This window comes from Pseudorca crassidens, chromosome 21 (genome assembly GCF_039906515.1).
Source record: "Pseudorca crassidens isolate mPseCra1 chromosome 21, mPseCra1.hap1, whole genome shotgun sequence".
Lineage (NCBI taxonomy): Eukaryota > Metazoa > Chordata > Mammalia > Artiodactyla > Delphinidae > Pseudorca > Pseudorca crassidens.
The window spans coordinates 20,999,974-21,023,145 of NC_090316.1; the positions used below are offsets into that span (position 1 = coordinate 20,999,974).

Below are 23,172 nucleotides of genomic sequence, written 5' to 3' on the forward strand. Positions count from 1 at the left end.
ACCCCATAACATATAGCAGTGTTATGTGGAAACCAAATACATAAAATAGATAAAAAGAGCTGTGTCGAATGAAAAAAAAAGGAAAACTTCCTGTTCCCTACAGTGACCCTGAGGCACGTTATCAAAATTAAAGGCTCCCCCGAGCCCATTTTAGAGACCACTGGACCAGATGGTCTGTAAACCAGGTTTCATTCTCTAACTTTTTAGTTTTTATTTTATTTTTTGGCCGCACTGCGTGGCATGCAGGATCTTGGTTCCCTGACCAGGGATTGAACCCACGCCCCCTGCAGTGGAAGCACGGAGTCTTAACCACTGGACTGCCACGAAAGTCCCTAATTTTTTAGTATTTTAAATTCCAGTAATATGAAGAACCTGAATTGCGGGGCTCTTACAGCTTGTCCAGAGAAAATACAGCTTATCCAGAGTCATAATTCATTTTATCTGCTACCTTGTCTGGAAAACCTTCTCTGACCATCTCTCTTCTCACACCTTCAACTCTTGGTAAAGGTCACACAGCACTCCAATTCACCATTACTACATTCCTTTTTTATCTTCCTCATCTTCAATAGCACCACCACTGTCATCGTAGTAAATATTTATGGAGCACTTAGTACATGCCAAGCACAGTATATCTCATTTAATCCTCACAGCACTACTATAGGGTAACTATATTATTATTCATATTTTAGAGATGAGAACACTCAGCACAGAGATGTAAAGTAATTTGTCAGAGGAAAAAAAGGCAAAGATAAAATTTAAACCTCAGTTAGACTGCAACCTTCTTGGGCAATAGCTAAACATTAAACCATCTCGTTTATCGTTTGGAGAAGACTAACTGCCTATATGTTGACTTGTCTTTCTCCCCAACGAATTTCGTGTTGACCAAACAATAGATTATAGGCTCTAAGGAAGAATCTTGATTTTATGATTGCATCCTTTCTGAAATTGTAGATCTTGGGCAAATTTGTGAAGTTGGTACTTTCAGGGACACCTCCCCACCCGCCTTTTGTGAAAAATATCATTGGTCTTTTGGTGGAAACCTCTTCTGCAATGATGTCAGGTATTTAGCATTCTTGCATTTCCTTTATACTTTCGTTTTATTTAAAAAAAGGGGGGAGGGGCTCAAGTTTCTTTGCCATAATGTAATCACCTGATATAAATCAAAAGCCTATTTGCATTTTAAAAAGCGGTAAAATCTAACAAACCACTCTCTAATGGTAAAATTTTAGAGGAATTTGTTTATACCAGGGTCTTCCTCATGTTTTGACTTCAGGTAAACCAGTCCAACTTCCCTCTCTCACGTCTAAAGTCAAATGACCTATCTATTCTCTCTAACTGCTTTTATTTCCTGCTCTCTGGCTATTCTCCCCACTAGGTCCATTGAAATAGGCGTAAGGACACAAATAACATCATCACTAAATCCAAAGGTTTTTCATTAGAACTCTTTCTCTTCCGTCTTTTTATGGCATTAAAATTCTTTTTCATTCCTTCTGCATTGAAAAACTATTACACTGAGATTTATGTAACACTATACTTGTTTAGCTCTCCTCCCACTTCTCTATAAAATCATTTTTTAGTCCTTTAAAAGCTTTTCTTCTTTTGATCTCCTAATCGCATGAGGTCTTCATGCTACTACTTGAGCAAATAATACCCATATTTAAAATTGTCACTGGTCCCCCATTATTTATACCTTCCCAAAGTATGGTCTGTGGAACACTGTTCCCAAAAGACTGCATTAAAAAAAAAAAAAAGTTCAGTTATCTATGAAACAGACTCACAGACAGAGAAAACAGACTTGTGGTTGCCAAGGGGGAGGGTGGGATAGGGGAGGGAAGGACTGGGAGTTTGGGATTAGCAGAGGCAAACTATTACACATAGAATGGATAAACAACAAGGTCCTACTGTGTAGCACAGGGAACTATATTCAATATCCTGGAATAAACCATAATGGAAAAGAATATGAAAAAGAATATATATGCATGACTGAATCACTTTGCTGTGCAGCAGAAATTAACACAACATTGTAAATCAACTATACTTCATAAAATAAATTAAAAAAAAATTCAGGAACCATGACAAACACTTTTCTTCCCTGTACATTCTAGCAACTATAAAATTAAATATTCTCTTTCACGACCTTACTTCCAGATAGAATAACTACATGACAAAATTCTGGCCAATAAGGCATAAATTGAAGTCTACTGACCCTTCGCCCTTCTTCCTGCTTTCAAAGGGACTCAAAGTAGAAACTGAAGTAGAAAACTTGTGATTTTGAAGGGAGGGCAAAGTGAGTTACAGAGATATCAGCTTCCACACTGCAGAGCACTGAACCAAGGTCAGCAACCTCCTACCTCCTGAGTTCTTGTTATATAAGATGAACAAATCCCCATTTGTCTGGACTTCCATAATAAGTGATGTACATCTTGCAGCTGAACACACTCCTAACTAGATCTAAAAGTGCAAAAATGCGGAGAATACATTCAAAGATCCTCAGCGGATGCCTAAAACCGTGGACTGTACTGAACCCTATATATACGTTTTTTTTCCTATACATACATACCAATGATAAAGTTTAATTTATAAATCAGGCATAGTAAGAGATTAATAACAATAATAATACACTGTAATAAAAGTTATATGACCATGGTCTCTTTCTCTCTCTTTCTCCCACAACATTTTATTGTACAAATTTAATGCCTTTTCCATCTTAACTAAGCACTTTCCATGCTCTGTGGCTGTAATTTTTGCAGTTTGAGGTGCGACAGCAAAACCAGCACAAATTTCTTTTTTTTTTCACAATTTCACAGAAAGGAGATTCGGTCTTACCGTAGATCTTAGCAATCCCAGCAGATGATTTTTTTTCTTTCCTCACTGAGAATTTTCACTTTTTCACTTAAATGAAGCACTTTACAGCTCCTCTCTGGCACATCCGAACCAATAGCATCACTACTTTTGCGCTTGGGGGCCATTATGAAGTAAAGCAAGGGTCTCTTGAACATAAGCATTGCGTTACCCAGACAGTTGATCGGATACTGAAGCGGCTACTAAGTAACAGGTGGGAAACTCCAGACAAAGGGAAGATGTACGTCCGCGCGGGATGCAGCAGATGCACGCAAGATTTCATCACGCTACTCAGAAGTTGCATAATTTAAAATGTAAATTGTTTATTTCTGAAATTTTCTATTCAAAATTTTCAGACCATGGTTGACGGTGGGTAACTGAAACCTTGGAAAGGGAAACTGCAGGTAAGCGGGGGGACTACTGTATGTTCCTTTTGGAACTTCACAATGCGCCTAAGCATATTAAAGGACCTGAGAAAGACTCAAGAGAAGAAATCTGTTGAATTTTGTGTCTTCTCCTAGACTCATTTGATCAAGGAGCCCTTTTCTTCCTGTATTAACTATTACTATTCCACAGAACTACCGTTGCCTACATTTTTCCAAGTGGGATCCCTAGACCAGATTCCTAAATCTGCATCACCTGAAAACTCGTTAATCAACTAGAAGCTGAGGCCCCACCTCAGAATCACTTTAACTAGATGCCCAGGTGATTGGTATGACATTAAAGTTTGGGAAGCCTGCTTTGGGAAGCACTGTTTAGAGGATAAAGTATCAGTACAACTAACCCTAACATCTTTTTTGTTTGTTTTGTTTTGTTTTGGCAGCCCGGGAGGCATGTGGGATCTTAGTTTGTCGACCAGGGCTCGAACCCAGGCCCCTGCAGTGGAAGTGCGGAGTCTTAGCCACTGGACCACTAGGGAAGTCCCAACCTTAACATCTTTATGTGACCCATTATTTCAAGACATCTGTTATTATTGCCCCTTAATGCCAACTTCACTAATAATTACAGCTAGTTCTTATTGACTGCTTACTTTGTGCAAGGCATTATTCTAAGTACTTTACTTGTGTAATCCTCAACTCAACCCTATGAGGCAGGTACTATTATAATCTTCATCTTACAGATGAGATTACTGAAGTTCAGAGAAGTTAAGTAGCCTACCCAAGGTCACACAGTTATTAGCTGGCAGAATCCTTGGTTTAAGGATGTAAGGATTACTAAATCATATTGCCTCTCTAGCCTTTTATTGTTTCCATGCACTTTTTGCTTTGTGTACTTTACACAAGGATTTCTCTCTGCCTGCAATGATTTCCCACATAACACCTAGTTAAAAGATCTCAGCTCAAAAAGTTAGTTCTTCTGGGAAACTTCTCTGACCCCCCCTTCCCCAAGTCAGGTCAGGTTCCCTGCTATACATCCCCCAGGCACACATTTTTTCTTCATACTTATCAGCTTTTAGAATTATTTATATTTTTGTGATTGTATGGTTTGTGTATGTTTTCATCCAAAAAACTTCACGTGGGTTTGAAGTGCGTCCTCTGTGTCTGACACATCCCAGAAGTTGCAGCGTGGGTGCAATACATTTGATTCAGCATGCGAAGACTTGGATTTGAGTCCTTGTTCCCCTACTTATTAGCTTTGTAACTTGGAGCAATAACAGCCTGTCAGATCCTCAAATTCTCAGCTCTTTTAAATGGGGATAATAATACCTCACAGGACTGGTATAAGAATTAAAATTGAGGCTTCTGAAAGAAGTGTGTAATCTATATAAACATCCTAAAAATACGAGAAAGTGTTTTATAGTGATTAAGATCCTGGGTTGTATTTAAAGTTCTAGCTTTGCAGTCAGAGACCTGAGTTCATTCTCGATTCATAATATTTATTATCCACGCAGTTGATTTGGCAATACATTATTTGCTGGATTTTTTTCATGTATTTTTAAAACTGCATTCATATGTAATTTATTATAAATTTATGCTGTGTTATCTCCCAAGTCATGTATATACTCTATGCTTTTTATTTTTTGTTCAGCAATAATCTCTTATTGTAGTCCTTTGCACGTAGGAATTCAATTAAATAGTAACATAATCTACATTTATTTGGTGAATATCACATATTTGCTGTGCTGAAAGTACATTAAGTCATAAAGGCAAGTAAGAAAAGTAGTGCACATAACAACTGCCATCATTATACATGTGAAGGTTCAGATTTGCTATTTTTCAAATCACTTAAACCAAGATGAACTGCAGAAATGAAAGCCCAGCAGGGACAATTAAACAATATTTGGAATAAAATCACTTGGCCTAATTTTCATAACCACAGATTTCAAGGAATACCACCATCCATGCCAGGTGTACCAGACTATCCCATTGTCTGTTTTAGCCGTGTAGGGGCCAGTGTGATATAAACCATTCAGGTTTGCAGAGTGACACCTAGTGGGAGGAAAAATAAACACAAAACAATCAGACTAGAAAAATACTCTTTGAAAGAAACCATTTTAGTTTGCTAGCAAATGATTAAAAACATTTTAATTATGAATTCTGCCTTTTTTTTTTTTTTTGGCCATGCCGAGCGGCTTGTGGGATCTTAGTTCCCCATACAGGGATTGAACCCACACTCTTGGCAGTGAGAGTGTGGAGTCCTAACCACTGGACCACCAGGGAACTCCCTCTGCCATTTTTAGATAAGGGAATATTTATCAGTTTCCAAAAGCCAAGTGATTCTACAAAATGAGTTTTTTAAACTGGTGGGTTTTAGTACCATAACAACTCTCAGGATAAAACCTAGGCCACTTACAGAGTACTGATAAAGAAGGCGTTCTGTTCTTAATAGAAAAGGAAGGGAAGAAGGAAGGAAGGGAGGAAGGAAGGAAGGGAGGGAGGAAGGAAGGAAGGAAGGAAGGAACGAAGGGAGGGAGGGAGGAAGGAAGGGAGGGAGGGAGGGAGGAAGGGAGGGAGGGAGGAAGGAAGGAAGGAAGGAAGGAAAGAGGGAGGGAGGAAGGGAGGGAGGGAGGGAGGGAGAAAACAAGCAAGCAAAAACATGACCTTGTAAGCCTGAGCATTAGCGAGAGCAGTATGGGTTAACAAAGCAAGGCGTGGCACGCTGCTCTATTTGCCAGCTCCCCTGTATACTTTACACTTACAGTGCTCATCTATCTGCTGCCAAGACTTAGCTTTCGTAATTAAAATTCCCCTCCTCCCTCTTAAAAGTCAATAGTACATCAATTATTTTAAGCTCAAGGATAAGAAAACAAAACCTAAACCACCATTTAAAATTTCCCCAGCCATCAGACAATAATCATTTGTCTTAGTTGCTGAGTTAACTTTTTACATTTATTGCTCCAACCTAGATAAGTTGGTTAGGTTATCACAAATTTTTAAATGTCCCCCTTCCTCCTTTGGAATCTGTAAATTTTGTTCCTGATATGGATAAACTGAGGATAGGTGATAATTCTCTGTGTACTGTTATGAAATTAGTTACTGTATATTTATTGATATAACCAATGAAAAGATATCAGACATTAGGACATAAGGAGAACATTCACAAGGAATAGTTCTTAAAATCTTTGGAAAGCACCTAAATTACTGAATCAAAGAAAGCATATAATTTACCCATAAACGCTGAGTGGCTGGCTTGAATCCCTTACCCGCCTTGTAATTCTCTCCTGCTGACCGTCCTGTCCTCCTAACTTAAACTGATGTAACTAATCCAAACCATGTATGCTAAATCTGCAAGTGTTAAGAGCCTACTGTGTTTTAAAAACTGCAATGGAAAGTAACATCAAAAGACGTTACTGGGCTTCCCTGGTGGCGCAGTGGTTGAGAGTCTGCCTGTCGATGAAGGGGACACAGGTTCGTGCCCCGGTCCGGGAAGATCCCACATGCCACGGAGTGGCTGGGCCTGTGAGCCATGGCCTCTGAGCCTCCGCATCCGGAGCCTGTGCTCCGCAATGGGAGAGGCCACAGCAGTGAGAGGCCTGCGTACCGAAAAAAAAAGAAAAAAGAAAGACAAAATACTCTAAATTGAGCCTCCAGAACATATATTTTGACATATTTCTGTCTTCCTAGAGACATCTACTACATGTACTTTTTTATTTGGTCTGTGATTTGAATGCTATTAGGAAACTGACTCTGGTCAACCCAGGAAACCTTAGGAATTCTAAGACCAATTTTCCAGCATTTTCCAGGTTCTAGAACAGCCTGGACTTGAAGCTAGATTGGGGCTTCCTTGGTGAAGAAGTAGCTGTGAGCACACACATGAGATGCTACACCAGAAAAGCAGAGAGGACGTCAACACTCAGTGATTAGTTTGCTATGCAGAGAAGGAATGCCTTGTAAGTGGAATATACTTATGAAGTGTCAAGAGTTCATGTAAATTGGAAGAACTATGGGACAGAAAAATAAAGAGTAAGGAGGAAGAGGATGATGGAGTTAAACCACAGAAGTAGCAGGTATGGTAGAAGTAGCACTGAGCTCCTGGAACAATTGACTTTTTCTCCAGCTTTTCTGTTTTTCCACCTGCACAGCCTTATCATCTCCTTTGCCTTCAAGGATAATGCAGGCTCCTTGGGTGGCTCCAGCAACTGAATTGCCTTTCTTTGTCCTTCCTGAACCCCTATCTTTAAAGTCAAGTAAATCGTTTATTAGCCCCTGTTAATCTGTGTGCCAGCTGTTGTTCAACTGGGTAGGTACTTAGTTTTGATCTCCTGCTAACAGTAACATTGTGGTTGTTATTTCCGTGTATGGAATTCTGTTCCAAAACAAACATTAAGGGATGCTTGCAACTTTGTGAATTATAGATGTTTTACATAATGCTGATAATTCTTACATAAGGTTAACTTAGAATAATGGGAAGAAAAAGGAGGATGAAGAGAAGCTGATAAAGATGGTTTTAAGAGAACAAGAAAACCACTAGGGAAAAAGATTAACACCACCTTCAACTTGTTAAACAGGAAAGATAACTTTGTTTCTCTGTCTCCTCTCACTGCTGTGTGTGTTCCACTTCCCTTACAAAATGACCAAAAATTAAATGGACTCAAACTTTGAAAAAAGCAAAATCCAGATAAAATAGTGTTTTTACAACTATTTAGATTCAACTTGGCACTCCACACTATATACAACAAGCTGTACCTTCATAGAATCTACAACTCTAAAATCAGCACATCACAATAACGCATGATGTTCATAATGGCGATTCTCATGATTTTAGGGAAAATAGACATATGTCTGGCATACCTCCACTTAATAAAATAGAGGATGCTTAATGTTTTTAAAGTATTTACATAATCAAAAAAATGTTAACATTTGGATTATGGAATTTAAATGATTAGTCCTCAATTACATGGAAAACACGGCATGCCAGAAATACTCACTAAAGATTCTGTAATGCAAAGTTATTTTGAGGGGGCCCCTGTCTTCTAAATAGAAAAGATGTTCAAAGCTCATGTACTGCCTAACAGTCTGAGCACATATGCTTTGCAGACACAGCAGGCTTATCAGGTTATTTCTAAGGAAGACTGTTTGAATTTTTCCATTCCTGCCTTAACTTTGTGATTACAACAAAGGGTACTGTCTGGATATCATCGTGGGTGGAGAACAGTTACAGGAATGAGGCATATCTAGCTTAGAGAAGAGAAAACATTGAGGAATACAATAAATATCTTCTTATCCAGCACCCAAAGATCTTAAGTTGAAAAAGAATACAATTACTCTGTAGCTACTGAGAAAAAAAAACTGTCAAAGTAATAAGAAGGAAGATTTCAGGCAAATAAAAGGAAAATGAAGAAAAACTGATTTAGTACAATCAAAAATGGAATAAGTTTGCTGATAAAGTAACATTGAAGTATTCAATGAGAAGGTGGAATTAGGTTTCAGGAATGTTGTAGAGGAAACTTATGCATTGGAAGGAGCTTGGATTCAATGATTTAATAAAAGTCACAGTAAATGAAAAGTAGTATTACACAGACAAAATTACAATAACATGGCCATTTGGTATGATACGAGAAGGTGGAGAGCTACTTGGTTATTAGAACATCGAAAATGTTCTCTATTTCTTTGTGTCAATTTGTGACTCACTACTTATAATAACTCGCCCATGATTCTGTTTGCAAAGAATCTTTGTAAAAGCAGTAATTTGATTTATTTCTATGATATATCTTTCAAGCTTTACTAATGTACACAATGAACAAATCCTTAAAGGTACTTCATCACTTAAGAATTCTTATAAAGATGTTTATTTAATAATACCAGTATCACAAAGAAGACCAACATTACCTCATATATTATAATTAATGCCCACCAGTGAGCAATCATCAACACCACTACAATTATGTTTATAAAATGTCAAACCTGTTAAACCACCAGCCAGACTGATCTTCTTTTGCACAGTTCCCTTCGTAGTTGTCGTTATCTCTGTCCCATGTGCTGAATTTCATTCTTTGGTGACTGGCCCACCATTGCACTTCAGGATGAAAATTCCCTGCCAGGGAGTCTCCAGCTGTTCCAGAATATTCCCCAATATGCAAATCATAGGAATTCTAAAGGAAAAGAGGTGACTTCCATTATCAGTTGTTACTATTTTAACAGGCTTATTTAATAAATAGAAGATTAGGTTCTATTGCATATTTTTGTTTCCCCTGACTTCAGGTTTATATTGTATGTTTTACATGTTAATTCATGATGTTAGTTATTTGAAAATGTTAGTACCTTTTCATCTCCAACTTTGAAATTTCTATATTGTGCATAACGGCTATTTTTTTCAAAATCTGCAAGGTTGATTTTTAATGTGTAGTCTCCTGAAAAAAAAAATCGTAGTTGTTTTTTTTTTTAATTTGTAAGATGACAATGACTTACTGAGGCTTAAAAACAATTTGCGGCTCTATTTTACTTAGACCATTTCCTTCTGCCATGAGTCAGTTTTCAAAGAATAAGCAGTGACTCCATTGTATTTACAACGTGAATGTTTTGTTGTGTACTTTACTCGAAAAAAATTAGGGACGCAATATTAAAGGTAGAACATTTCTACTACATCTATCACAGGTAAAAACCAGTGTAATTCACTTGGCAAAGAACAACAGAAAGCAAGTCAGTTTTTAGTAAGTAGATTAAGAAATCTAACAATAAAAGAAGTTTTAAGACGTTTAAACGTTTATCCTCTTTTTCTTACTTTTGGTAAGAATGTTGATCTTAAATATAAATAATGACTGAAATAGTTGATATCATCAAGTAATCATCTTTTCTTCATTGTCCCATCATTTGCAAATAACAAAGACTATTCTTTTTCAGAAATAGAACTATTGTCAGAAACATAAAAAGTTATAAATCAAACTGTTAGATAATAACTATATTCAATCCTCCTACTTTGATAAATAAACTTTCACAGTGACCTGTAAGATCAGGTTTGAATTTAGTCTTGGCTGCCTCCCAGTTCCGGGCCGGAACATGGAGACACGGCATGCAGGCCTGGTCTGTGGTCTACTTCCCTTCTCTTCCACCTCTGTCTCCACCACACACAGCAAGGGGCTTTGCCCACACGCATGGGCGTTCCAGGCTGCACACCCACGCTCTTTTTACACCAAAATAAAAGCTCTTTCTTTACCTCCCCTCAGACTTAGGGGTGCACACACCAGCTGTATAACTGTCCCACAGTGGGGACAGATGAAGAAGAGGCATGAGCAGGTCCTGGAGACAAGTTCAAGGCTTCTTGGGCAGGGAATGCTGGATTCCCCACCACTGGACAAATTCCTTGTCCCATGGAGCTCTCTAAAGTGGGGTTTCAAGGAAGAGGCCACTTTCATCTGATCAAAACATACTAAATGTTATATGAGCTAAGACTGCAAAGGGGACAAGAGCAGTAACACAGGCTAAGTCAAGACTCCTAAAAAAAGTGCTTTGTATTATAGAAGAGATTCAGACTTTTAGGTAACCATCTAAATATCTCTTTGGTCAATGAGTAAATAAAAGTTCAATTACAGACCATTTCTAAATTAACTTAATTGCATTACAGACCATTTCTAAATTAACTTTATTGCAAACACTTCAGCCAAAATTTGTATGATGGGGATAAAGCTATTTTCAGAGGCAACTCCTTAGCCTTAAAGGCTCTCATAATTAAGAAATGCAAGGTCAAAGGCACTGTTTTTCCTTGGGATGATGTGATATGCAGTTGTGACGCCTGGAACTGATCAATACATTTTTGCTACCATGAGAGTAGCCAGACTGAAACACCAATCAAAACCTGAAGGGGAAGCAGATGTGTTGGCAAAGCGCATCTGGGCAAATAAACACTTAATAATAATTTGAAAAATAATAACTTTGAATTTTGTATGTTTAGAAGGAGCCAAAGGTTACTTCTTGGGGTTTTCATAGTTTCAACAAGAAATCAGATGCATATTAATGTGTGAAAGAAACAGAAGCTGGTATGATAAATGTTATATATCTATCATAAAACACTTAAAAGTGGGATAATAAATACATTGAAATTTAGAGAGCACTGATCACAAGAAGAATATACAAAGAAAGCATTAGACGTCTAGGATTATCCATCCTCTCTGAGTTACTATTCTGGTGTCTCAAAGATCTCTATAATTATGATCATACTATTATGAATATAGGAGCACCAATCACTTTCCTTAACTTATTTGGAAAAAATAAACCCTTGCTCTTACATTTAGTGTATTGCCAGTGTGATTTAGCATGTTTTCCTGAGCAATCCAGTTGCCTTTTATGAAACATTAAGAATCAGATTTGAGTGGAACTGACTATAATCTGAGATAGCAACTAAGGTAAGGAAGGTAAAGGATTGGAGCAAAAGAGCATGGGAAAGAGAAGCTTGGAAAACGTATTATTAAACTCGTGATATTTTAGACAAATATTGAACTCTAGTTAAAGATATCCATGCAAAAGCATCTAGGGGGACTTTTACAGATGTACACAATTTACTTTGAAATATGTCCAAAAAAATAGATTGATGGATGGATAGATGGATAGATACGGGATTAAAATGTTAATGTAAAATCTCGGTGGTAGGTTGAAACTTTTTCCGGTTTTGCTGTGTCTTGGAAATTTTTCAAAATAAAATTTGGAAATGGAATGGGAACAAAAATATTTAGTATATTGTGGTATTTGATTCCAAAAAACTGCCATAATTCCTCAATTCTTCACCTTTCCCTTTGCAATGAGACTTCGTAACTCCTCCCATTAAGTCTATTTCCTTTCCCCTTACAGTTGAGTTGGTCCTGTGACTTGCTTTCACCAATAGAAGGCAGTGAAAATGACTGTGTGCCATTTCTGAGTCTGGGTCTCAAGAACGTTATGTGCTTCCACTGTCTCTCTTGGAACTCTGCCTCTGCTTCAAGAGCAAGTCCAGACTAGCCAGCTGGAAGATGAGAGAGCAAATGGAGTGAGCTGAAGCATTCTATCCAAGGCTAGCCTAGAACAGCCAGCCTCCAGGTGACCAGGAAGTTGATCACCAGCCCATGAGCAAGCTGAGCCAAGATTAGCAGAGCCCAGCCCTGATCAGCAAAGCCACCCAGCCAACCTGTAGATCTGTGAGAAATAAGAAACAGTGGTTGTTTTAAGCCACTAAATTTATGTCTTGTTACACAGTTTTATTGTGCCAACACATAACTGATACAATATATATGTTTTGAGGCACTCAAGGCATTTAAAAAGAATGATTATAACATTAGCTTTCCTTCCAAGGAACAGAACAAAAATATATGAGAAATCTCCCTCCCACAACCCAGGTGCAAGCAGCCACGTTTTACAAAGGGAATTATTGCCCAAAAGTGATCATTGCCATCTGCAAATCATAGTAGTTACTGAATTAGTTCTATTGTCTATGATTTAGTGAAAAATATTTGTGTTCTTTTTATTGTATTTCAGATGAAGTCGATATTAGGCAAACTTTACCTTGTGTAGTCAATAAGTGAAGATTTCTATTACCCAGCCAATATTCACCATTTTTTTGGACAAAATTTCCAAAGCCATTTTCATAGTCATTCCAGTCTCTAAAAAATTAAAGTGAAAGCTGACTTTAGCAAAATCCAAATGGACCTTTGCAGTACCCAAGGTGTGCACCTCCATCCCTACCCCCAATATTTTCTTGATTAGCTAATATATTTTATTATTATTAAGAGAGAATGAAATTCTGTCTAATTAATACACTTCAGGATATAAAAAAAAGGCTTAACTTATTGTAAACCTCACATTTCCTACTCCAGATAAATCCTTATGTCATAATTAACACACCTGTTAAAGTTCTCACTGCCATCAGATCGTCTCTGAATTACAGTCCACCCTCCTCCATCGGACATGTCACAATAAACAGAGAATTCTGCTGGGCTCTGGAGAGGTTTGATTTGGTAAAATCCACTCTGCTTATACCCATCATTGAAAATCTCTGAACAATCTGTTTGGAAAACAAGGTAATGTAGTATTTGTTATCTGTCTCTTTTTTTTAAAGGGAGCCTCTGAATGAGATTACTCAATACTAATGGAGACAGATAAATACATGATGTAGATAAGCAGCTGTTTAAAACTGAATCTGAGTCTTCCAGTGGCTATTAGGAAATTCTTATTTATTTCTTTTCCTAGTATTTCACTAGCATCTGCCTTCTTGATATGATCATGGAAAAAATAAGACAGTGAAATATGTATCTGGTTTTTCATTTCTGATTCTTGTAGAAAACAATTAAAAGTATATGTTTCAGTTAAGCACAGTATATTTAAGTGAAACTTATAGCTTTATCAGACAGAACAGAGGAAATTTTCTCTCCTGTGACACTAAAATGAAAGTAGAAATATAACACCAAACAAATAATTTAATATAGATTATCCTGACTTAGAGCATTATAAATCATTCTGAACATCTGGAAGTGAACTCAAAATAGTAATCTTCTGGTTAGATTCTTATAACCTCCCAGTCTCATCAGATTTTTTACTAACACACTGAAATTTATAACAGTCCATGCATTCTTAGATGTTTTTGCTGAAAACTGCAAGATTCTACTTTTGTCCCCACAGTCTCCTTTGCTATGGTATTTCTTTGACCCCTGAAGCAAACATAGCTACCAGTTTGTCACCAAAAAGTAATATCTGTTTCTTAAACCACTTGAGCGTGGGATAAATTAATATCTATTGGGTCTTATCTAGGCTAATCTGTACTGACTTCGAGAATATGGCAAGTATGGACTCACTGTTGTTTAGACGCCCAGGAAGCTATGTTTTAGGGTAGTTGAATTCGTGGCCACTGTAAAGAGATAGTTTCAAGGACACCCAGTCACAGACTTTTGAATAAAAATACTATAATTTAACATCACAAACTTTCAAATTTTACCCTTATCATTTTATTTCCTTCCTTTTTAAGAAAAAAAACATTTTCTACAATTCTGTAACTATGTATGGCAATGGATGTTAACTAGACTTACCCTGGTGATTATTTCACAATACATACAAATATCAAATCCTTATGTTGTACACCAGAAACTAATATAATGTTTTATGTTAAATTGTACCCAATAAAAAATTTCTCTTCCTGATTGGATAATTCCATTCTTTTAGCATATTTTAAGTTCTTTCTTCACTTTCATTGTTTTGATGCCAAATTGTCTACAATTTTGTTACAAATAAAATATACTCCACATTAAATAGATTGAATAGCCAATAGGAATCAGAAGAGAAATGAAAATAAAGAACCTTCATCACTTTCTAAAAACCCTTATCAGGTTGAGACCAATCATATACTACTGCTTTGGTGAAATGTTCATTTTTCTAACGATTTAGGCTTTATTCATATATTTATTTTTGAGATTCAGAAGCCCAAGTGTTCTTTATACATGCTGGATTATTTTTAAAAAATCCTGTTTTGGCAATTAAACAAGCAGAAAAACAATGGGAAAATGATTATCTAAAATTAGTTCAATGTTATTCAAAAGCTTACATCCGTGATCAAGTATATCACACAATATTTTTCATTAAAGTAAGCAGATTTTAACGTTGTTAGCAAAGGAGCTCTTTGCTTACATTTAATTACCTACCAAAGAGCTGAATAGTAAAGACTCACAAGTTCCAGACTATTTTCCAAGCAAATATGAAAATGATTAGCTATAACAGTTGCCTCTGGAAAACTCTGTGAATATGGAGTTTTCAGCCAACATTTTCTATTTGGTTTTATTTTATGCCAACTCTGAGTTTAAGTTTTTAAAAATTTTTTCTTCTTCCCAGAGGAAAATGCCAAACACAACTTAAGATCCAGAGGAAGGATTTCAACTGAAAAAACAAAAACAAAACTGCAACAAATAAATAAACATCAAAAAAGTGCCAGTAGCTCAATTGCTTATGCAAATAAGTTAAGGAGCCTGCCTGGAGGAAATGTGACTTACACTGTGATAGAAAGTTCAAGCAAGGTAGTGTTTAAAATATTAGCTAAATATTTAAAACTATGATTTTCAAAATGTTTCGACACACTCAATGCCCCCAAGAATAGGCAGGAGAAGGGCAGGAGAAGGGCTAAAGAGCTCTGTGTTCATGGGAGTTTAAAAAAAAAAAAAGAATTTTTGGATACTTACATAATGCTAGAGTGAGGCCAAGGATACCTGCCCTCTGTTTGATAAACACTGTGTTAAACTGGGTGAGGTGAACACTTTCTCTGATCATGCAGAAAGTAAGCCATTTTGGGAGGCTGAATGTTGAAGCTTCAAAAAGTGACATGACAGCCTGCCAAATGAGCTTTTTCCTCTTGTCCCAGAATGGTGGCTGAGCCCAAAGCTGAGAACCAAAGGCACTAAGTACCCCACATTCTAAACTCAAAGAAAGGCCAGCATGAACTCAGCCACCACGCCACAGAGCATGCTGGGGAATGCCAGAACTGGCCCTACCACTGCCATCCTTACCCCCAGGCAACATAAGATAAAACTTAAGAGGAGAGAGAGGAAGTTGCAATATTCTTGTAGGGGAGGGTTGGTGGGCTCTTTCCTCTGAAAACAAGGGAGAGAAGATATAATAATGTAGATAGATAGCTGACATTCATTGAGCTAAATGCTAAATGCTTTTGTAATCATGTTACATGTATTAACTCATTTGCTCTTTTTAAAAAATTTTTATTTTTGGCTGCGTTGGGTCTTCGTTGCTGCACATGAGCTTTCTCTAGTTGCGGCAAGCGGGGGCTACTTTCTTCTGGTGCGCGGGCTTCTTCTTGCGGTGGCTTCTCTTGTTTGCAGAGCAACAAGAGGTGCGCAGGCTCAGTAGCTGTGGCTCATGGGCTCTAGAGCACAGGATCAGTAGTTGTGGCGCACCGGCTTAGTTGCTCCATGGCATGTGGGATCTTCCCAGACCAGGGATCGAACCCGTGTCCCCTGCGTTGGCAGGCGGATTCTTTTTTTTTTTTTTTTGTGGGACGCGGGCCTCTCACTGTTGTGGCCTCTCCCGTTCCGGACGCGCAGGCTCAGCGGCCATGGCTCACGGGCCCAGCCGCTCCACGGCATGTGGGATCTTCCCGGACCGGGGCACGAACCCGTGTCCCCTGCATCGGCAGGCGGACTCTCAACCACTGCACCACCAGGAAAGTCCAACTCATTTGATCTTTACAACAAAGAGATAGGTATTCTTATCACTTCCATGTTACAGATGAGGAATATGAGGCACATAGAGGTCAAGTAACTTGCGCAAAGGCCATGGCTAGCAAGGGCAACTGGACTTTGAAACCAGGCTTTGGACTCTCTACAATAACCACTACACATACTGCCTTGAGAGACTGTCTCATAAAGACTGGGGGCTCCTGCAGAAGTAGGCGTGGTTAAACTAGCGGTCTTGGCTGAACAGATGTGATACCAAAGGCTGTTATGATTGTCACCAATTAGTGTGAATTTGGTACTACTATCTTTTAATGTAGGCACATAATTCAATCACACCCAAAAGATTAAAAAAATACATTTAATTATATGTTGTATAAAAATGGTGGTGGTGTGATGAATTGGGAGACTGGGATTGACGTGTATACACTAATGTGTATAAAATGGATGACTAATAAGAACTTGCTGTATAAAAAATAAAATAAAATAAAATTCAAAAAAAAAAAATACTGAGATAGGAGGTAGATGGGGCCCTGGGCTGGACAGCTGGAGTTTGTCCAGCGGAGTAAATTGGAGCTTTGTTTTCCCTGACACTCCAAAGACAAAGTTAGGGCAGGAGCTGAGCTCTGCTAGAGTAAAGAGATAAGATGACCACATCTATTACCTCCCCAACTGCATATGTGCAGAAAAGCTCCTCAGGGGTCAAAAAGGGAGGGGCACGACCCCATAACAAATGTTGTCAAATCTCCCACAGGCCTCTGCACTGAAATCCATCTTGGCAAAAAGATGTGCATGCATGTTGGAGAGATTTCTAGGGCAGGTCAGGGGTGAAAAAAGAAACAAGATAACTGGCCAAAGGTAAACAAAGACCTGGAAGAACTGCCCTATATACATGATTTGACCCCCTCTTTACTGCGCTCCTCATTAGGGAGGACACCCACACCCTTTCTCTCTGTGTGTGTATTTCTGCCTCGCTTCTGTCTTAAATAAATAAACTGTTTCTCTGTGTGCTCTCCCACATGTATGCTGTGTCTCTAATAATAAACTTTGTACCTGTTTTTGCAAAAAAAAAAAAAATCATGTGATTTGTGCATTGTTTTCAAAAATTGCTAGGTTGTATGTAATTAGGCATTTTCTACTATGAGATGAATTAGAATTCAGAAAATGATTTAGTAATAATACAGTAACTTGTAAATAAGAACAAAGAAATTTATTTCTACAGATCATATACATGTATATTTAATTTTTTAATTTAAGGAGACCAAAAACATACACTTTGGTGTGAGCAAATTTTTATATATTTTATATAATATTATATATTATGTAAATATATCATATATTTTCTTAGAATTTATGTCTTATTATATATTTTATTTATTGAGTGTTTGTCCTTGGTAGGTTCTCTAGTACTATTTTCCTATATGCTGAAAAATAAAATACAATTGAACTGGATTTATATTTCATAGCTTATTCCTCCTTCTCCTTCATGCTTGCATCATCATAAACACACCATCATAAACACATCATAATAAAAACAGATCTACTGACTTCTGGAATTTTTTTAGCTGTTATACCCAGAAACAGTCATCTAGAATGTCTATTATCTATCATATTATACATGCTATAATTTTATAACACACACACACACACACTATAATAGTTTGTCTAGACCCTGTCCCTATGACTCTTCTACCCAACTCCTACTTATACAGTCAGTTCTGCGCTGTCCTTGGTATTTCAATTTCCCAGTAACTGATTTCTTGCCTTACTCCTTGTTTCCTAAGTTTCCTAAGTTCCTAAGTTCTGCTCCCAGCACTCTCAACACAGGGGTGAGAGTTTTAGTGCTTAAACCTCACTCTTCCCAGGACTGGTTGCACAGTCCCTGTAACAAACACCCAACTGCCTGCCTCCTGCCATTATCTGACACTTGAATCTGTGTTGACAACCCACTTAGATTGTTTAAATAGACACGCTGGAGCTTGGTTTGGTATTTGGAATAATGGTACTTTTTTTTTTTTTTTTTACAGCCGCACCATGCAGCTTGTGGGATCATAGCTCCCTGACCAGGGATCGGGCCAGGCCATGGCAGTGAAAGTGCCGAGTCCTAACTACTGGACCGCCAGGGAATTCCCTGGTACTTCTTCTCTTACACTGATCAGTTTCTTGCCCTTGAGATAAGTTTTGTTCCTACTTTTGGAATCACATATCCTTTGCAGACCAACCTGTTACCTTCCTCTGAGTTGTTATTCAAATAAATATCTTGTTTTACTCCATAAGTACATTTGAAGCATCTGCCCTCTCTTTTTTTTTCATCTGATTTGTTCCACCAATTAAATTTTAAAAATATATATTGAACATTCACAATATGCCAATCATCACATTAGATGCTAAAGATACCAGTACCTAGACAGTTTAGCAGGAGATAGACAACTAAGCATGCAGTGACAATACTCCATGATAAGTGCTGAGACAGAAAAGTAGGGACTTCCCTGGTGGTCCAGTGGTAAAGAATCCACCTTCCAACGCAGGGGACGCAGGTTTTATCCCTGGTCAGGGAACTAAGATCCCACATGCCGCGGGGCAACTAAGCCCGCGCGCCACAACTATTGAGTTCGCACGCCTAACTAGAGAGCCCGCGTGCCGCAAACTACAGAGCTCATGAGCCCTGGAGCCCGCGTGCCACAACTACAGAGAAGCCTGCACACCACGGTAAAGAGCCCGCACGCCACAACAAAAGATCCTGCATGCCTCAACGAAGATTCCGCATGCCACAACTGAGACCCGGTGCAGCCAAAAATAAATAAATAATAAATAAATCTTTAAAAAGAAAAAAAGAAAGAAAAGTAAAAGGTGCTTTTGGAGTACATGGAAGTGATGCCTAATTCAGTCTTGAGGGTCAGGAAGTTTCCTGAAGGGCTAAACTGGGGTCCGAAGGATGAAGAATAGGAGTCAGCCCAGGGGACAGGATTGAGTAGAGAAGATGCTCCAGACAGAGATAATGGCTAATGTAAAGTTCCAAGGGCTCAGGAGAGCAGGGTGCTGTTGAGAAACTGAAGTCAGTTACTGTACCTGGACTGTAACATGCAAAAGAGAAGCATGAAAACAGTTAAGGTCAGAATTCTAGCTCCACCGTATACACTTCTGATCCCATACCTGTGCAGCCTCCACAAAGCCAGTACACTCATAATACCAGTGATCTCTCTGCCAGGCAATCCTCTCCAACACCAGAGATACTTTTTTTTTTTTTTTGCGGTACGCGGGCCTCTCACTGTTGCGGCCCCTCCCGTTGTGGAGCACAGGCTCCGGGCGCGCAGGCTCAGCGGCCATGGCTCACGAGCCCAGCCGCTCCGCAGCATGTGGGATCTTCCCAGACCGGGGCACGAACCCGCGTCCCCTGCATCGGCAGGCGGACTCCCAACCACTGCGCCACCAAGGAAGCCCCCAAAGATACTTTTAACTCCTTATCATTCTACTTTGAGCCCCTGTGGTCTAGAGGCGGCGTCATCCCTGGAATCAAAGACTCTCCTTCGCGCTTACAACCTCTTCTCTCTCCTATTCTTGTACCACTCCCACTCTTCTCTTTTCCCTAGCTTTGATTATGCACTTGGGGATTTTGATGGCTGCTTTCTCTGACCTCCCTGCCCCAGCCCTGACCCCTCTTCTGACCTGGGGGGCTACAGGAGAGAGAACAACAGGGGCTGAGGGTGACAGCAGCAAATTCAAGGTCATGCTGGAAGTTTTGTCAAATTTGAATGGCAAAGACTTTATATCCATTCTCCCCAAGGAAATTGGGGTAGGCAAGAAATAGATACGGTAGATATAGATAAATCTTTTCATTTTTGTCAGGATCCCTTGTAGTTTTGTATCTAGTTTATTGTGTAACAATTTATCTTTGAAACATAAAAAAAATAACGATAGCTATATTTATGAGTACTTACTGTGTGCCAGGCACTGTTCTCATTGTTTTACATGTATTTATTCATTTAATTCTCAAAATTCTCTAAATTAGATACCGTGATTATCCCCATTTTACAACTGAGAAAATTGAGGCATAGAGAAGTTAAACAAATTGCCTGAAGACCATTGTTAGTAGTGCTACAATCCATTCTCCAAACAATAGGCAAGACTTAACCTTGCTTTAAAATAGACTGTTATATGTGTTTGGGTGACTAAGGGCAGGGACATCCACAGAGGGCAGATCCAGGCCATTATGATGGAGCCCAGAGTCGTTGTGTAATCTACTTTGTTTCTATAACAGCCTCTGCTATTCCTCTAGGAAAATTCACTGGCAACAGCGATCCTTCCAGTGTTTCTTCTTTAGAGTCGGTTATGTCAGAACATGCCAGTTTCATGGGTTGCCTGTCTGGTTTTACACTTAGCAGGGGAAGCACACATGTTATTCCTACTTCGCCGCTGGCTAGGTGCCTGTGGCTCCAGATTGAACTGGGCTTTTTAGAAGAATTAAGCCAATGCTTGATAGCCCCATCATAATATGGCCACTAGCTGACCACAGACTTGGGCAGTGAATGGGGCCAGTTGGCTGCTACTTCTGGTGGATGCAGCTTTTGACCAGGCGCTATAATGGAATGATTTTAGGTCTCAGGCAGATCTGTTGTGTTAGACTTGAAAGAGGTCCAGTACCCATGTCTTTTCAATGTTTAGAATTAGTAACTGTAATGTCTCTTTAAATCTATGAGCATATCTCAGAATGGCAACCTCATTTCTCCCCATCCCGTGCTTGGTAGAAGGAGATGAGAAACTGTGAGGATGGCAGGTCTGATTCACTACTTTTTGGCAGAGAGCAGATGCCTAAGCCATGCACATCCCAGGCCCTGTCCAGGAAGGCACCCTCTACTGCCCTATTGGCTGCAGTGTTCTTCCAGCATCCTCTGTTGATCCTCAAGTGCCCCTGTGGGAGGAACACACTGGATTACATCTTTCATTGAGCAACATCTCCTGGAAAGTACATTATCTTGATGATGGTAGACAATCTTTTGAAGACGGCACATTTTATTCCTTGAAAGGGTTTCCTCATTTGTACCAGTCACTGACCATCTGTTCATCAAAAAGATCATCCCCCATCAGGCATTTAAAGACACATGATCTTGACTGACATGGAACATGTCTCCTGGATTTAGGAAGCGATGTGAAAATCTGACTGTCCACTCCCTCCTTGATCAAATGGAATAGATAGCCTAGGAAGCTACCTCACAATAACCCCTGCCAACTCATCTACCTGCCTCACCACTGAGGAATTTACCCCAAACATGCTTCACTCCTCCACCAGGAACACTCCGTTCCAGAGCAATCATGGCTCTCAGCCCCTTACATCTCTGACCTCACCGACATTCCACAGGTCAATCAGGTTCTGAACAAACTACAGATCTCTCAGCTAAGATATCCTCTAGTGAATCAATGACAGAGTGGTCACCGGTTGGCCCAGAGCCCTGACAAGCCCTGATGAAAGGACACCTCTAGTAACTTTTCTTTATAGAAGTACTACCTTCCCAAGCCAGAAGCTGATATCTAAGGCAATGTAAGGTATATTAGCTTGCTAGGTCTGCCGGAACAAAATACCACAAATTGTGTAGCTTAAATAATAGAAATTTATTTTCTCACAGTTATGGGGCTCAGAAGTCCAAGATTAAGGTGTCAGCAGGTTTGGTTTTCTCTGAACCCTCTGTTCTTGGCTGACTTCTTGCTGTGTCCTCACATGGTCTTCCCTCTGTGCACACACATCCCTGGTGTTTCTCTGTGTGTCCAAACTTCCTCTTCTTATAAGGATACCAGTCAGATTGAATTAAGGCCCATCCTTAATGGACTCTTTTTGACTTAAGCACCTCTTTAAGTGCCCTACCGCCAAGTACAGTCACATTCATAGGTACTGAGGGTTAGGGCTTCAACATACGTATTTTGGGGGAACATGATTCAGCCCATAAGACAGAGTAATCAATCAAATGGCTTTTTGACTATTCTGATTACCCACTTCTCTGTGAATCAATCCTGTCATCCACAATGATTGACCAAATTAACCCAGTGAGATCTTACTCTCTAATCTGTGTCTTATTGACATTTACTGCAGTCTCAGGATAGGTACCTGAAGCCTCCTTGTTGGATACCTAAACATATCACAACCAGGTCCCAAACACCCAATAAAAAGAGTACCAAACTGGGAACTTCCCTGGCGGTCCAGTGGTTAGGACTATGGGCTTCCACTGCAGGGGGCACAGGTTCAATCCCTGGTTGGGGAACTGAGATCCCTGGTCTGGGAACTGAGATCCCACATGCCGCACAGTGCGGCAGAAAAAAAAAAAAGAGTACCAAACTGGTACAGGACCCCACCTCCTACCTGAAAAGAAATAAAGCCTTTGCTTTGTGACCTCAGGGAATCTTGGACTTTTTCAGCCTGTAGGAAGAAATTTGGTAAGAAGCCTGATCTGGTCATCCACACCCAACAGGGAAAGCACTCCTTTTCAACCCTGTAGGGATTATCATTTAATTGGCCTGGATTGGAGCTCAGGCACTGTTTATAATTTCCCATGGGTCACTTGCATTTCTGCACATTTTGCACACAGAGCTTGTGTTCTGGACTATTTTTTTCAAGGATGTTTCTATAGTGAACAGCTTTGGGCAGATAGAGATAGTGGCTGCACCAGAGCAGATGGCGGGTTTGTTTGCTTCCTCTGAGGTACAAAGGCTGGTCAGATTTGCTTGTAACCTATTATAAAAGATTGAGGTTTCCTAAGCTCAGGGTTCCTCAGCTG

General features: G+C 39.2%; 1 protein-coding gene across 12 annotated transcripts in view; it reads right to left on the reverse strand.

Moving 5' to 3' along the window:
* Positions 1-4,915: 4,915 nt before the first annotated feature.
* Positions 4,916-23,172, reverse strand: part of FGL1 (fibrinogen like 1) — a 58,039-nt gene continuing 39,782 nt past the window's right edge. For all 12 annotated transcript variants that reach the window (XM_067722059.1, XM_067722066.1, XM_067722063.1 and 9 more), the window contains 5 exons: positions 13,089-13,248; positions 12,750-12,847; positions 9,543-9,631; positions 9,186-9,373; positions 4,916-5,270 (listed from right to left, as the gene is read on the reverse strand). In XM_067722059.1, the coding sequence (XP_067578160.1) occupies positions 5,111-5,270; positions 9,186-9,373; positions 9,543-9,631; positions 12,750-12,847; positions 13,089-13,248 (695 nt within the window). In that variant the 3' untranslated portion in view covers positions 4,916-5,110. The remainder of the gene's footprint in view (positions 5,271-9,185; positions 9,374-9,542; positions 9,632-12,749; positions 12,848-13,088; positions 13,249-23,172) is intronic.